We start from the raw sequence: 15,982 nt of genomic DNA, 5'->3' as shown, positions 1-15,982 counted from the left end.
CAAACCACCGTAAACGATTCTCTCGCATCTTATTTTCAATGGGTGCAACACCTACCTTCTTACGTATCTCTTCGTTCCGAATCTTATCTTTTATTGTATTTCCACACATCCATCTAAGCATCCGCATCTCAGCTACACTCATTTTTTGAATATGATGTCTCTTGGCAGCCCAACATTCCGTACCATATAGTAAAGCGGGTCTAATAGTCGTCCTATAAAACTTTCCCTTCAACCGCAATGGCATTCTACGATCGCACAGCACTCCAGTAGCACTTTTCCATTTCATCCACCCAACCTTTATCCTATGATTTACATCTCCATCAATTTCTCCATACTTTTGAATGATGGATCCCAAATATTTGAAATAATCATTCACCGGTATATCTTGCTCACCAAGCTTCACTACACTCCCATAACTTTAGGTTTTTTATTCCTAAAGTTAAATTCATTTCTAAGTTAAATTTAAATTTTCTTTCAGTCTGTAAACTATCGGACCATCAGTCTGATATCAAATTCTCATCAAATAAATGTTGAATACAGGATCGTCGGTCTGAGAAGTTGAATGGGAAAGGCTCTAGGAAAGGAGATCTATACTACATGGAGTTTATCCAAATTCCAAAAGACTCTTTTTGTAACATTTCTCAATATAAAGATATAAATGCTTCGCATAAGTGTCTTGTGTATCCCAATATTATCAAGCTTTCTTATTTACATTTTGCTAAAGATCTATGTAAAGACAACTTCACTTGTAATGATTGCATTCTTGGAAAAATGAGAAGCTTACCTTTTGGACAAAGAATTATGTTTACAACCAAACCTTTTGAAATTGTGCATTCAGATGTATGGGAACTGACACCCGTTGCATATAAAGGAGGATTTTCTAAATATGTTTGTTGATGATTATTCTAGATTTTTTTGGATATACTTTCTCAAGCATAAACATGAGGTGTTTTTGACATTTAAGACATATTACATGATGATAAAAAATCAATTTAATGAAAAATTAAAAATTCTTAGGACCAATTCCGGAGGAGAATATCTCTCAAATGATTTTAAAAGTTATCTTGAAACTAATGAAATTATTCATTAAAAATCATGTCCCAAAACACCCCAACAAAATGGCTTAGTCGAAAGAAAACATAGACATATAATTGAAATCACTATGACTTTACTTATCTCTCAAAAAATTCCTAAAAGATTTTGGGCCGAGGCGGCTCTTGCATCCGTCTATCTTATAAATCGTCATCCTTCAAAGAACTTTAATAAAAAATCACCTTTTGAAACCTTGTATCAAGAGAAACCCGATTATAATAGACTAAGAATTTTTTGATGTAAATGTTTTGTTCTTACCGACAAAAATGATAAACGGTCTCCCAAAGACATTCCTTGTGCATTTCTTGGATATTCGAAAACACAAAAAAGGATTTAGGTGTTATAATGTCAAAAATGATAAACTATATCTTTCTAGAAATGTAACCTTCTTAAAAAACTTTAGTTTTGAATAATATAAACCCCATGAGGATAATGTCAATTATTCCTTCTTGTTTGAATTATTGTATAGAGATGAGGATATTTCTAGTGATGATGAAATAATATTCGATGCTTCTAATGATATTCAAGAGAGTGAGTGTTGTCCACTTGAGCACACTATCAAAGAAGGAATAACTAGTGAACCAATTATATATACACATAGAGATAGAAGCACTTTTAGAAGTGCAATTGAAATATATAGTGAATCTAATGATCCTTCCTCAATAAACAATCCTCGTAGAACCGAGAGAACTAGGAGAAACCCTTCTAGATTTATATCCTATGAATCATTCTCACCTAAACATAGAGCATGTCTTAGTGCTATTCATTCATACGTGGAACCTAAAAATTTTGAAGTTAAGAAAATGATAGAATGGAGGGATGCAATGGATAATGAGCTTGGAACCGTCAGGAAAGCTAAAACATGAAAATTCCAAATTTTACCTAAAGGAAAAAAAAACAATAGGATGTAGATGGGTTTTTAAGGTTAAAACCAAGACTGATGGGTCACTTGAAAGATATAAAGCTCGTTTAATCGCTCAGGGATATAGTCAAGAATACAGCAAAGGCCAGAGCCACTTGCATGACATACAAATGAGACTTTAAGTGGAGTCATGTAAATCACATGTCAATTATAACAGGATTATTACTACAGAAAATGACTAATTTTCCTAAAAAAACAAGTAATAAGTGAATCTTAATTTGTCTGACAACACAACCATTTGTAGATCATCAAAAATCAAATTAACCTGCAGAACATACCTCCGTTGAACCAGGCGAATGAAGTGCTGAGGGGGCACAAAAGCTCGCTCCATGTCCACAAGTGCAACAACCATTTTTTTGGCTTCATTTCTGAATTCATCCAAAGCAGCAGAGGCAATTGCAACAACCTTTCCACAAAAAGGACAAAATGAATTTATAGCAACAAGTGGCATGTCTGGATGGAACCAAACCAAGTTTACTGGATCATGAGAACTCTGAACTATTCAACTGTAAATAACAATTCCCCTAATTAACATAAACCATAGTATCAAAGTCAATGCTATGGTCATAACATCATAGCAACATTTCAGAGAAGAAAAAGGCAGCTTCCCCCAGAAAATATCACCAAATAACAGTTAAAAAATTGAAAAGAAAAAGAAATTGTGTGGCATTCATATAAAATTAAGAGCTAAAAATCATATCTTGCTGTAATAGTATGATGATTATTAAGGGATAGCATTTTATACCCTCCTCCTAGTTGGAACTCATAGTGGGAGGTTGTTTTGACCAAATCTGACCTCATGCATGTGTTCAGTGTGGTCAAAACAGTAGGAATCGGCCCTTGGATCATAGTTTTTCGATGTAAAAATATGTTTTTAGAGGTTTGAAACTTTGGTACATTGTAGGCCGATGATTTTTTAACCCTTGTAAAATCTGACATATATGTCAGGAAAACATGATCCAAACGTCAGTTTCAACTAAACTTAATATGTAGATCACATCTAGAGCATCAGATGTGAAATAAAAATATTACATTTTTTCATGAGGGTGTTCCTTACCCACGAGGATAGCAAACATTACCCCTATTAATAATATGATGGTAAACTGAACATCATATTAGCAATATTGATATTGCTTTTAATTTAATTTTCTCAAAAAAAATGCTATAATAACTATTGTTTCACCTATATTTGTCAAATGACAATTTCCACACGCCCTATAATGAGCATGATTACCTCACGCTTAAATGGGGGATATCTACCAAGACCTGGTGTTGCAGATGCAGTAGCAGACACTATGTCCATTAACACACGGTGAACCTGTTTCAATAGCCAAAGCATAAATATTTATTTCATGATATAACATGACAGGCCAGTTAAACAGAAAAAAATAAAATTCCATGCTACTAAGCCATGGACAACAAAGCCCTAATACTAGCACAAGCACATTGTAGTCTCTCTTTTGGTATATTATGGACCACTATTCACAATGGGAAGAAATCAGGAGAAATATCTCCCAGAGTAAGATTGTGCAAAAAGGTTACCAAAAGATGACCTTAAGACAAAGGGTCTAAGGATGTGTAAAAGTATGCATCACTGATAAAGACTCCTTTTTCCCCAACTGTGAAGCTGGGGAATATCCCATTCTTCAGTTGAATTCAAGTCATGAACGCAACTAGGCCAATAAAAAACACCAATTAATGCTGCATCTCACTGAGCAACAAAGATCCACAGGGTCAAACCCAATGATCTGTTCAACCAAGAGGAAGATCAGTTGAATCTGTGCACAGCCCCTCATAAATATGATGCACGGACACTACTATGGTCTGTTATTTTCTTCTTTTCTTCTTTCTTTCTTTCTTCTTATTCTTCTCTGTTCTTTTTTTACCTTTCTTCTTCCTCTTTTTCTTTTCTGCAGCTATATGTGCTATAGTGTTGGATGAATTAAATTATTGCATTATAGTCGTTGCTTGAAATCCATTTTGTAATTTATTTTAGATTGTCTATTTGATATTCATTATTGGTTCATAAATGATATATTGTTTATTTTAAATTTTTATTTGGTATAATTTTTTGTGAACCTTGCTTTACGCCTCGAGGTTTATGCCTCTCTATGCCTCAATGCTATTCACAACATTGTGCAAGACCAAACATAAAAGAGAAAGGAAAGAAGAAAATGATTCTAGAACAGGAAAAGAACAATTAATTTATTTTTATATTTATGATAAGTCATCCCCAACATTGATGATATGTAAGCACCCAGATTGAGGAAGAATTCGATATCACTTCAGGCCAATTTGCCTGATGAAGGTCAAGTTAAATGTACCTTTTACTTTTGGTATTGGGCTTCACATTGACTGACTGAAAGTGGTTGATAAGAAAGATTGAAAAACTAATTTAATGTAGTGTGCTTAATATTTTTCAAGACCTTATATACTCTTGAAGTTAACATTTGATGGTTGATGTTTTTACAATGCATTATATGTGACATACTGTTGTCTGTAATATTTTTCATTATTTAAATGTCTAATTTTAGACCCTTTTGATGCATGTTACGAGGACACTTATAATATTCCAAATTATGGTTGGTTTTATTGTTGGTGTCACGTACTAACTGCTAATTCTTACATATTTTGTCATGTTCCTTCTTTTTCATAATTAAGCTGATCTGATATGATAGTTTTATTGCCTATGGGTTCTTTTCTTAAACTTTTTGTGAACAACACTCTTAAAGTACAAACCTTTTTATTTCTATTCAATTTAAAAAATGTATTTGATGTAAAAATCTTCTTTCTTGTATCTTATGATAGCATACAAAACAGAACTTGAAATTTTAGATCATTCTGGTATGCCTTACAACCGTAACCTTAGACCATTCCAATATCCCTTACAATACGCTTCCTAACCATGAGCCATTGTGAATCCACAGGAATCCTATGCGTTTCTGTTGTTATCCGAGCATGCCCCATACTCCCATCCCAGCCTACAAGAAAATATGCAAGCTTCCATCTATATAAGTGGTAACAAGAAAACCCCAATAAAAAACAATAAAACAAAAGTGTAACTTTTTACGCGTCAAGAGAGGATTATGTATCAATAAACAGCCAAAACTTCAGATTTCCAAAGGAATTAAAACTAGATGAACATGCTAAGAAACATAAACAGTCCAATGAAGATCTAAGATAAGGTAAAGAATGCTTAAGGCAAAATATACAATTAAAACATGATGAGAACAGCACCCTGACATCAAGTTGATTGCTTTCATGAAATGAAGATGTAATTATTTTCTGTTTAATGAAACATTTTTATTAATCTTCTATATAATTGGGAATCATACTAAAATAAACCTTTTTTAGTTATCCTTTCTATAAGGGAAAAAAATGCAAAGGATAAAAATGTTTTAAACAACCAATGTATCCACAAAATCACCTCATCAACACAGAGACGAGATGGTTCTTTGGCCAGCTCAAGGACACCTTTTATCAGAGACCTCAATCCCTTTTCAGGAGATATCAGGTAAGGTTGATAACCATCCGCTTCCAATACAATCTAGAAAATGTTAAAAAGTGAATATTGAAGGAGATAAGCAACCAAAAATAAGTCTAAGTGGCACAAAAAACTCCTGAGGTAAACCTCCTAGTACCCTTTTAACATTGTTGATATCAAAATGTCTGTCCAAGGGAAGCTGCTTAATCCTATTGGGGAAATTTCCCTCAAAGCTTGCAACCACCTTCCAACCTCCACCCTGAAAAAGAGTTCACATTAGAAGGCGAACAATTAGATACTATCAGAAGCAAATACTATGGCCAGATAATTGACAATGACCATTGACTATCGTGCAAGTATAGTTGACATCCTAAGCATAGATCGTTTCTGAATGGAGATTAACTTCCAACTTAAACAGAACATGGTTAATAACAATTGAGAATTAATATAAACAAGCACATTAGAACTGCCACTACCAGATAAACTGGCCCAAAAAAATACATATCTTACTTCCATAAACCATAGAAAATACATCTTTAACCACAATTATAACAGAAATAACAAGTCGTTGCACAAAGGGCTTCTGAATCAATGTAAGTCATGACCTAGTCTTCGATATAGTGATCACAGAACATCCTGAAACTGACATTTCAAACTGCCAAATATGAAGACCATGCACATAATAAGACCTATGGTGTCGAAAAAAGAATCAGGAAACATCAATCATCAATCAAATGTGTATGATTGATTCCAAATCAAAACAGGCAAGACTCGGTAAATGATACAGGCTTCAAGTGAACACTCACATGTATTGAAAAGGACAAAGACAAAGGGGAAAAAACAAACCATAAGTTGATCGTAGTAACTCCACAAAAGAAGATTAATTACTTCATGAATATAAAATCATAGTCACAAATCTCATTCTCCGAATTTTCTTGAGAATATCAGGATATTTAAAAATTTTGTTTTCCTTAGAAAAAAACTCCGCAAATATCAAGTTAATTAAAAAATATCAAAATTACAAATATTATTCTATTAAAATGTATATTATTTCTAATACTAAGTGAAATGATTCAAAACATAGGAAAAAATGCCAAAGTAACCATACATGTTTCTTAAAAAAAGGATAATAAAACACAGATATATTTGACAATGCAAAGTGCAGTCCTATATGTGCATTTTTAAAAATAAGGGACAACTAATCTCATATCCAAGGGGATGAAGAGGAGGAGCTCTCTCCCTCTTTATATAATGACCTCACTTGGCCTTCTCAAATTCACCTTTTATGCATGCATGACTTTCTGGTAGCCCATGTGGCTGTTACCTGTTTTGGCATGGTATAGTAAATTAGTAATATAAGTTGTTAAGTGGGAGCTTCTGGAGAAAAAAATAATTCTATCACAATTTTTAAAAAACACTATAAATTTAATTATGGCAAAGTATTAAATATATTGCATTTTTTGTTTTATTTATTTATTACGATGAAAATGTGATAAATTGAAAATATCAGCAATATTTGTTACTATACATAAAATTAATGCTAATATGAACCAAACTAAATCCTAATTTTCTATTTGACCTACTTTATGGTGTACTCAAAGCAAGTTTCATCCTATGTAACATGGGTTCTGAAGATCCAATGCACCTGTATCGACATAGTGTGGATATGGCACCTGGTGCAGTCAAAAGAGGTCAAGTGCTTTGCTCTCTCTCTCTCTCTCTCTCTCTCTCTCTCTCTCTCTCTCTCTCTCTCTCTCTCTCAGTATCTGAACAGAATTGGGTCTGATCATAGTTTGATCAGTGCAATCAGACCTGATCTGGTCATGCATGCATAGTGCAACCCGGCACCCATATTTTCAAAAATTCTTGTGTCAAACCTGCTGTAACCACAACCATGCGACATAGCTTATATTCAAAACCTTGTAATGCACAAATGAATTTTCTTTAATTCCATGGAACTGACATCAGGAGTCGCCACCAAGAGATAGATTATGTGCTAACCTCATGATACTCAAGCACACTTATTTGAACAAGCTAATCAGTAATTCAGTATAAATAACTGGTCCATGTGGATCAATAAGGTTCTAATAAATAGTGTGAAAATGCATGAACCAGTCATTGGTTGGATCCAAACTAATTATGATTCCACATTTTTCTCCACCAGTTTTTCTGAACCTTTGTATACATACATCCAAGATATAATTACATACAAATAATCATATAAACCCGAGCTATCTCCCATCATTGTCAAGATGCAAGAAAGAACTGAACCTCAAAATCCAACCAGGAATAAAATGTACACCATTCTACTCTGCCTATCTTGGTTGTTAGTGTTAAAATATGTTGTACATATATATATTTATATATATATAGATCACGACACATACACATATATATATTAATTATATATATGTCTATGTGTCTATCTACATATATAAATATATATATATTTATATCTTTTGTAAATAGACCCATATAGGGGTAAAACAGTCTTTTTACTTCTTATCGCATATTGTATTTTTTCTCCTTTTCTTTTATTTCCTTTTTTTTCTTTCTTTTTTATTTTCTTTATTCTTTTCCTTTTCCACCTTGGAATGGGCCCCACCTAGGAGGACGTTGGAGCATCCAACGGTCATATTTATGACCGTTGGAAGGGCTCCAACGTCCCTCTAGGAGCCCTTCCAAGGCCTCCTCTTTTGTCTATAAATAAAGGGGTTTCTCCCCATTGTAAAGCATGCTTCTTTGAAGCCTTTTGAGTGGAATATATATTTTTCCTCTTCTTTTGGGTGCCTTACCACTTTAAGTGGTTGTGTTGTTCTTTTGCCCATTAGTGGCTATTTGTGTATGTGCGTGCTCTCTTGTCTTGCTCTTGGAGACTTCATCCGGCACTTCATTACATGGTATCAGAGCCTTGGTTGATAAAGCTTCATCGGATCTTCTTTTGACAAGTAATATCCTTCTCTTTCGTGCATTTATATTCCTCTTCTACAAATGGCCAACAAGGATGCAAAAATCGACCTCTCATTCAAATTGGATGGGACCAATTATCGCATGTGGGCGGCCGCCATGGAAAACAATCTCAAAGGTAAAAAACTTTGGGGTTATGTATGTGGAACCATTCCGGAACCACAATTGAAGTTGACTAAGTTTGAAGGAAATGAGGAAAAAGCTTTGAACGAAGAGGAAAAAGAGAAGGCTATTCTTGATTACTCTTCTAAATTAGAAGATTGGGAAAGTGAGCAAAATTTTAGCATGGTTCATGAACAATGTTGAATTAAAGATTTGTGCAAATCTCGCCAAATTCAAGAAGGCTAATGAAGCTTGGTTCTTTATGAAAGGCATGTACACTCAAAGAGACCTTGCTAGGCATTTCTTCCTACAAGAAAAGGTAAGAGCTACTAAACAAGGTGATATGAGTATTAGGGACTACTATAGTGCCCTATCTTCTTTATGGGATGAACTTGTCCTTCTCGAACCCCAATGGGAAGGTAGTGCTATTGCTATGAGACAAGAGCAAATGGAAAAAGAAAGATTTTTCCAATTTATTCATGGGCTTCGCCCCGAATTTGAGCAACTTAGAGGATCCCTTCTCCATAGGGCCTCTACTCCTCTAAGTGATATTTTGGCCGACTTATGTCAAGAAGAGACTCGTTTGGCATTAAAACGAGATGTTGATGAAGTTCATGCCGTATCTAGACCCGGCAACAATGTAAGGCCATACAAACCACCTCATTTCTTCAAAAATAATGGTGGTGGAGGAAGGAAAATCATTTGCCATAATTGTAATGAACCGGGCCATATTCGTCCGGATTGCCCAAGATTTAAAAAGAAGGTGGCCTCCGTTGGTGAAGCTCCTCCAAATGAAGACTCAAAGAAAGATGGTGACATAAAAGAGTCTCTTGCTCATCTTACCGAAACTCTTCAACAATTCATGAAGATGAGCTCCTCTCAGTTTTCTTCTACACCATCCACTTCCGGCGCCGCTATCTCCTCCTTCCCAGGTATGACCTCTTGGATTCTTGATTCGGGTGCCTCCTTTCATATGACTCCGAATGCATCACTCTTATCAAAAACAAGTCTCAACAAATTTAAATCTTTTGTCTCCACTGCCGATGGAACATCCTTGGATGTTGAAGGCATTGGGAATCTTGAGAAAACTTATAATGAAAACAAAGAATTTTTTGTTCCCAAAATTCGAATTATTCCAAAACTTAATTTAAATCTATTTTCCGTTTCCCAAATTACCGATTTTGAATGTAATGTCACTTTTTCACCTACCCATTGCTATGTGCAGGATCTCCGGTCCGGGAAGCGGATTGGGCAAGGCCATAGAAGAGGGGATCTTTATTATATGGATTTTTTGTCATTGCCAACCAAATCATTTTGTAATCATGTTCAATCCAAAGATATTGAGACTTGGCATAAAAGACTTGGACATCCTAGTGTTTCTAAATTGTATCTCTTTCCTTTTTTGGAAAAATTTTGTAATACAAATACATTCACATGCAATGATTGTATCCTTGGAAAAATTCATTCGCTTCCGTATTCTCATAGTAATTTTGTGTCAAAAAGACCTTTTGAGCTTGTGCATTCCGATGTATGGGGACCGGCACCCGTTCTGTCCAAGGGAGGCTACTCTTACTATGTTAGTTTTGTTGATGACTTTACTAGATATACATGGGTATACATTATTAAAAATAAATCCGATGTCTTTAATAATTTTAAAGAATTTCATATTATTATTCAAAACCAATTTCAAAACAATATAGCTATATTTAGATCCGACTCTGGAGGAGAATACATGTCTAAAGATTTTCAAAATTATTTCAAAACAAATGGAATTTTACATCAACGATCTTGTCCTAAAACCCCACAACAAAATGGTCTTGCGGAAAGAAAACATAGACATTTAATTGAAACTACAAGAACACTTCTTGTTTCTAAAAATGTTCCTAAAAACTTTTGGGCCGAAGCGCTTCTTACCGCAACATATTTAATCAATCGTATGCCCTCTGCTTCTTTAAAAAATGTATCACCTTTTGAAAAATTATTCAAAATTACTCCAGATTTTAATAGATTAAGGATATTTGGATGTAAATGTTTTGTGCTTGTTCAAGGACAAGATAAACTATCACCTAAAGCTATTGAATGTGCATTCATTGGATATGGTGAAAATCAAAAAGGTTATAGATGCTATGACACTCGAAATAATAAACTCTATATATCAAGAAATGTAAATTTTCTTGAAGAACAAAATGGATTTGATGTTCACACATCTAGAGAAAACCTTGACTATTCCTTCCTATTTGATCTTGCTCCTAGAATTGAAACACCAGATGCAAGTACTTGCGATAATACTTGTGATGGCATCTCCCATCATAATGATATACTTCAGCATGGTAATGATTCTCAAGTTGAGAATCTTAATGAAATGAATGTATATACCCGGCGGTCAGGAATTGAACATCAACCTGCTCTTGAAAGATATTCTCAAGATCTCTCATTAGAAGAACCTATTAATGCACCTAGGAGATCTTCTCGTAATAGTAGACCTCCACAAAAATTTGTATCTTATGAATCTTTCTCACCTAATTATAGGGCTTGTCTCATGTTAATTCATTCATATCATGAGCCTACTTCCTTTAAAGAAGCTAAAGATCATCCACATTGGATTGAAGCAATGAAAGTTGAATTAGAGGCTCTTAACAAAGCTCAAACTTGGAGTATTATTCCCCAACCATTAGGAAAAAAGGCAATTGGGTGTAGATGGGTATATAAAGTTAAAACTAAGTGTGATGGATCTCTTGAGAGATACAAAGCTCGTTTGGTTGCAAAAGGCTATGCCCAAGAATATGGAATTGATTATGAGGAAACCTTTGCTCCCGTAGCTAGGATGACTAGTGTGAGAACTTTAATTGCCTTAGCCTCCATTAAACAATGGCCTATATATCAACTTGATGTTAAAAACGCTTTTTTAAATGGAAATTTATATGAAGAAGTGCTTATGGATCCTCCGCCAGGTCTTGATATTGGTAAAGGAAATATTCTAAAGTTAAATAAAGCTCTCTATGGTCTTAAACAAGCACCTAAAGCTTGGTATGATCTTTTTAGCAAAGTAGTTCTTGATAATGGTTTCTCCTCATGTTATACTGATACTGCTTTGTTTGTTAAAAATTCTAATGATCACATTACAATTCTGTTATTATATGTTGATGACATGATTATCACAGGTAATGATAAGAGAGGTATTAACCTTATTAAGAATATTCTCAAAGAAAATTTTGATATGTCTGATCTTGGTTATCTAAGATATTTTTTAGGTATTGAAGTTGCATACTCTCCCAAAGGGTATGTCCTCTCTCAGATGAAGCTTGCCTCCGACATTATTGACAGATCTGGACTGACTGATGACAAGAAGGTGGAGACGCCAGAAATAATCAATGCCAAGATGAGAGCTAGTGATGGCACTCCTTTAGCTGATCCCACACCGTATCGTCAATTGATTGGGTCGCTCACATACTTATCCATCACTAGGCCCGATATTTCTCATGCAGTTTATAGTGCAAGTCAATTTCAGACTGCTCCCTCCACCATTCACATGGCTGCTGTCATGAGAATTATCAGATATCTGAAAGGCACCATAACAAAAGGATTATTCTTACCCTCTTCTTCACCTCTTACTTTACTTGTTTATACTGACTCTGATTGGGGTGGTAACCCCGATGATCGTATTTCTACCACAGGGTATTGTGTGTTTCTTGGAGAGTCACTTATCTCTTGGAGGTGTAAGAAGCAACAGAAAGTTTCACTCTCTTCTACTGAAGCAGAGTATCGTGCGATGGCCACTACCACCACGGAGATCGTATGGTTAAGAAGTTTGCTTAAAGATATGGGGTCTCATTCTCAACTCCCTCAAAGCTGTGCTGCGACAACAAGAGCTCTATCTACATTGCCAGCAATCACACCTTTCATGAAAGAACAAAGCACATTGAGATGGATTGCCATTATGTTCGTGATGAGTTCCTACGAGGCACCATTCAATTGCCTTATGTTCCAACCGAGTACCAGTTGGCGGACTTCTTCACCAAAGCTTTGCCATCGCCTCGTTTCTTCTTTCTCCTTAGCAAACTCTCGGTGATCTCACCGTGTGTTTGAGGGGGGTGTTAAAATATGTTGTACATATATATATTTATATATATAGATCACGACACATACACATATATATATTAATTATATATATGTCTATGTGTCTATCTACATATATAAATATATATATATTTATATCTTTTGTAAATAGACCCATATAGGGGTAAAACAGTCTTTTTACTTATCGCATATTGTATTTTTTCTCCTTTTCTTTTATTTCCTTTTTTTTCTTTCTTTTTTATTTTCTTTATTCTTTTCCTTTTCCACCTTGGAATGGGCCCCACCTAGGAGGACGTTGGAGCATCCAACGGTCATATTTATGACCGTTGGAAGGGCTCCAACGTCCCTCTAGGAGCCCTTCCAAGGCCTCCTCTTTTGTCTATAAATAAAGGGGTTTCTCCCCATTGTAAAGCATGCTTCTTTGAAGCCTTTTGAGTGGAATATATATTTTTCCTCTTCTTTTGGGTGCCTTACCACTTTAAGTGGTTGTGTTGTTCTTTTGCCCATTAGTGGCTATTTGTGTATGTGTGTGCTCTCTTGTCTTGCTCTTGGAGACTTCATCCGGCACTTCATTACAGTTAGCAGTCATCAAATGTATGTCACCAAATCGCAATTATATAGGCAATTAGAGACCCATAGAAGGGAATTTAGTAAACATGATTTAATCCAGTCACAATCTTCTTTAAATTTAATTTCATTGTTTTGTGTGGGTTCCTAAAACTTGGGTATAGTGTCAAGCTAAACCAGATTCACATGGGTAAGTAGATTTATTGGTGGGTTCTTTTTCTATTCATTATTTTTTTCTTCTTTCCTCTCATGCATCATTTTCCTCTTTTAACATCAATGAAAGGTACTATAGATGAAATACAAGGGAAAGGTTAAGCCTCCAACAAACAAAATATTATATGACTGGAAGAAAGATGACTTGGAAATGGATCTATAAGTACTAAAGCAATGAGAGGGAGGATGACTAAAATATTAGTAATGAACAAGAGATCTGAGGCAACATAAAGTCATCGAATGTACAGCAACTACACATACCTTGTTTAGTTCAAACAATACGCACAGGATGTCATCCTTTCTGGTTGTTTACACTACACTAGTATATTCACTTGAAGCCTTGATACCAAGATATCAACAATTAGAGTCATCAGGAAGATACAAACAGAGCTTGCATGTGGCCCCCCTTAGCATCAAGGACTACTCTTTTGATAATCTCGTTCAATCTGTGATTTATTCATCCATGATCTTAGCCATTAGGACCATATGTATCTTATTCATTTTGTTAAGAGTCTTTATTCACCAGGCTGAGATCTCTAATGCCAAGTTTACCAAGATTTAAGGGTTGACAGTCTTTTTTTCCAATTCATAACTGCATACTATCCGATTAGTGCCTGTGCCAAAGAAAAAACTAGATTCTTTAACCAACTTGTTCTTGGTTTTTCAGGCACTGTAAAATAAAAAATGCACCATGATAGAATCTATTGCATTCCTAATCAAACTAATCTTTCCAACCAATCACACACACCCTCTGCCCAAAAACTCTATTTCATTATCCACTTTATCTTCTATATTCGCCAGTATCCCATCTAGTCATGTCTGTCGGCATTGAAAGTCCAGATATTTTATTGGTTGATCACCAATTTGACAAACAAAAATTTTACTTGTCATTGTTGTTAAGTCACCCCCACACCGTAAAATACTAAATTATATTATCCTCACTAATTTTCAAATGCAGCATCATAGCAAAGATTCTCAACAGACGTCTGTACCCCCCAAATCATGACCATGGTTACCAGAAGCGCCATAGCATATGGGGAAGTGTGCTTCCCCAAAGCGCGTTTCAAAAGTGCGAAATGTGGCGCTTCAGAAACATGCAAGGAAACGCCAAAAATTTTGGGAAGCACGCCTCTTATTTTTTTATTTTTTTGTGTTTTTTTTATATTTTCTTACTTTTTTCTCTTTTTTTGCTTCCTAAGTTGCTTTTGATTCGCTTCCGAGACGATTCTTGGTTCGCTTCTAAGTCGTCCCGCGCTTTCCGCTTTCTACAATTTTGGAAGTGCCTCGCTTCCCACTTCTGCTTCTCGAATCGCTCCCCGCTCACACTTCCCGGACTGGCAACATTGCTCATGACTCGGCCAGGTCAACTCGGTGACTTGGCCAGGTCATGTTAACTTTATATTTTATATAAAATATATAAATATATGTATATACTATCTATATTTTATAGTAGTTTACCAATATATTATATATAATATGCATTATATGATATTTTTAATAATAATAATTTTATTAATACATGTATATCCATATTTTTATATATAATATACATGATATTTATATTATATTTTATATAATATATGTAATGAGATTTATATTATATTTTATATAATATATGTAATGATATATAAAATATATTATATATGTATATATATATATATGCATGACTCGCCCAGCACTCAGCCGAGTCAGCCCAAGTTCAATAACTTTTTTGACCCAGTGACTGCATGATGCGGGCCGAGTCAACCGAGTCACTAGGTTACCCAGAGAGTTTTTAAACTATGCTGAAAACAATAAATGAGTGAAAGAGGGCATACTTGGTAGGCCCATCCACAAACAAAATCCATTTTGACAGTTTTTTACAGGATGCTCACACAAACTTGGTTTCATCCAAGTTTCATGGATCACATGGTGTAGCCTAAGTTCTGCAGCAAAGATGATACAAATTGTACTTACACATCTCACTGATATCTCTGATATGCAACCTGATTCCCAAATCATCATTTGATATGGCTCTTGATTAAAGAATCTTGTTTGCTGGAGGTGAAATGTCAGTTTGGATGTAAACTTCAAGTGAATATTGCAGATGAGCATGCATGTGCCCCTAAAACCAAGTTGATCCTACAATTTCAGCTTGATTTCCAGAGTAACATGTTTATTTTGAATACATGCACAGAATATAGTCTTAAGCTTTTCTAGAAATGCACATATACCTCCATGGGCAGGCATGCACATGCATAAGAAACAATATCTCATCCATTAGGTCAATCTTCGTCTAGCCATCACAATTTTCATGATCACAGCTTGCACAGAACAAAAACCCATGACTACCTCAAACATATGAACTGCACAGTCAAAAGATTATTTAGATCTTCTTTCATTAGGCAAATCTGTCATATACCATGTGATTTCTGTGTCTCATCAATCTTCTGCTAGGTTGTGGATCAAACACAACCTCCATCCATCTTCTACGTTGAACATGTGTCATGCTCATTGTTTTACTAAAACAGTGCTATCAAGAAGGCCTCAAGAAATCTGCTGTAGATGACTGATAACAA

At 35.0% G+C, this 15,982-nt stretch overlaps 1 protein-coding gene across 4 annotated transcripts in view; it reads right to left on the bottom strand.

Annotated features, from left to right (window-relative positions):
* The window catches only part of LOC149839565 (dynamin-2A-like), a 47,980-nt gene that overhangs the window by 25,290 nt on the left and 6,708 nt on the right, over nucleotides 1–15,982 (bottom strand). For 2 of the 4 annotated variants that reach the window (XR_016431334.1, XM_090002632.1), the window contains exons 9-12: nucleotides 5,656–5,757; nucleotides 5,442–5,561; nucleotides 3,249–3,332; nucleotides 2,293–2,420 (exon numbers count right to left, since the gene is read on the bottom strand). Coding sequence is in view for 3 of the 4 variants with exons in the window: in XM_090002632.1 (XP_089858758.1) it covers nucleotides 2,293–2,420; nucleotides 3,249–3,332; nucleotides 5,442–5,561; nucleotides 5,656–5,757 (434 nt within the window). In the remaining variant the exon portion in view is untranslated. The remainder of the gene's footprint in view (nucleotides 1–2,292; nucleotides 2,421–3,248; nucleotides 3,333–5,441; nucleotides 5,562–5,655; nucleotides 5,758–15,982) is intronic. The other 2 variants (XM_090002633.1, XM_090002634.1) reach the window with 2 other exon arrangements.

This window comes from Nuphar pumila, chromosome 4 (assembly GCF_984573655.1).
Source record: "Nuphar pumila chromosome 4, dmNupPumi1.hap1.1, whole genome shotgun sequence".
NCBI lineage: Eukaryota > Viridiplantae > Streptophyta > Magnoliopsida > Nymphaeales > Nymphaeaceae > Nuphar > Nuphar pumila.
The sequence above is the reverse complement of the archived record's forward strand: the minus strand, read 5'-3'. Positions and strand labels throughout refer to the sequence as shown.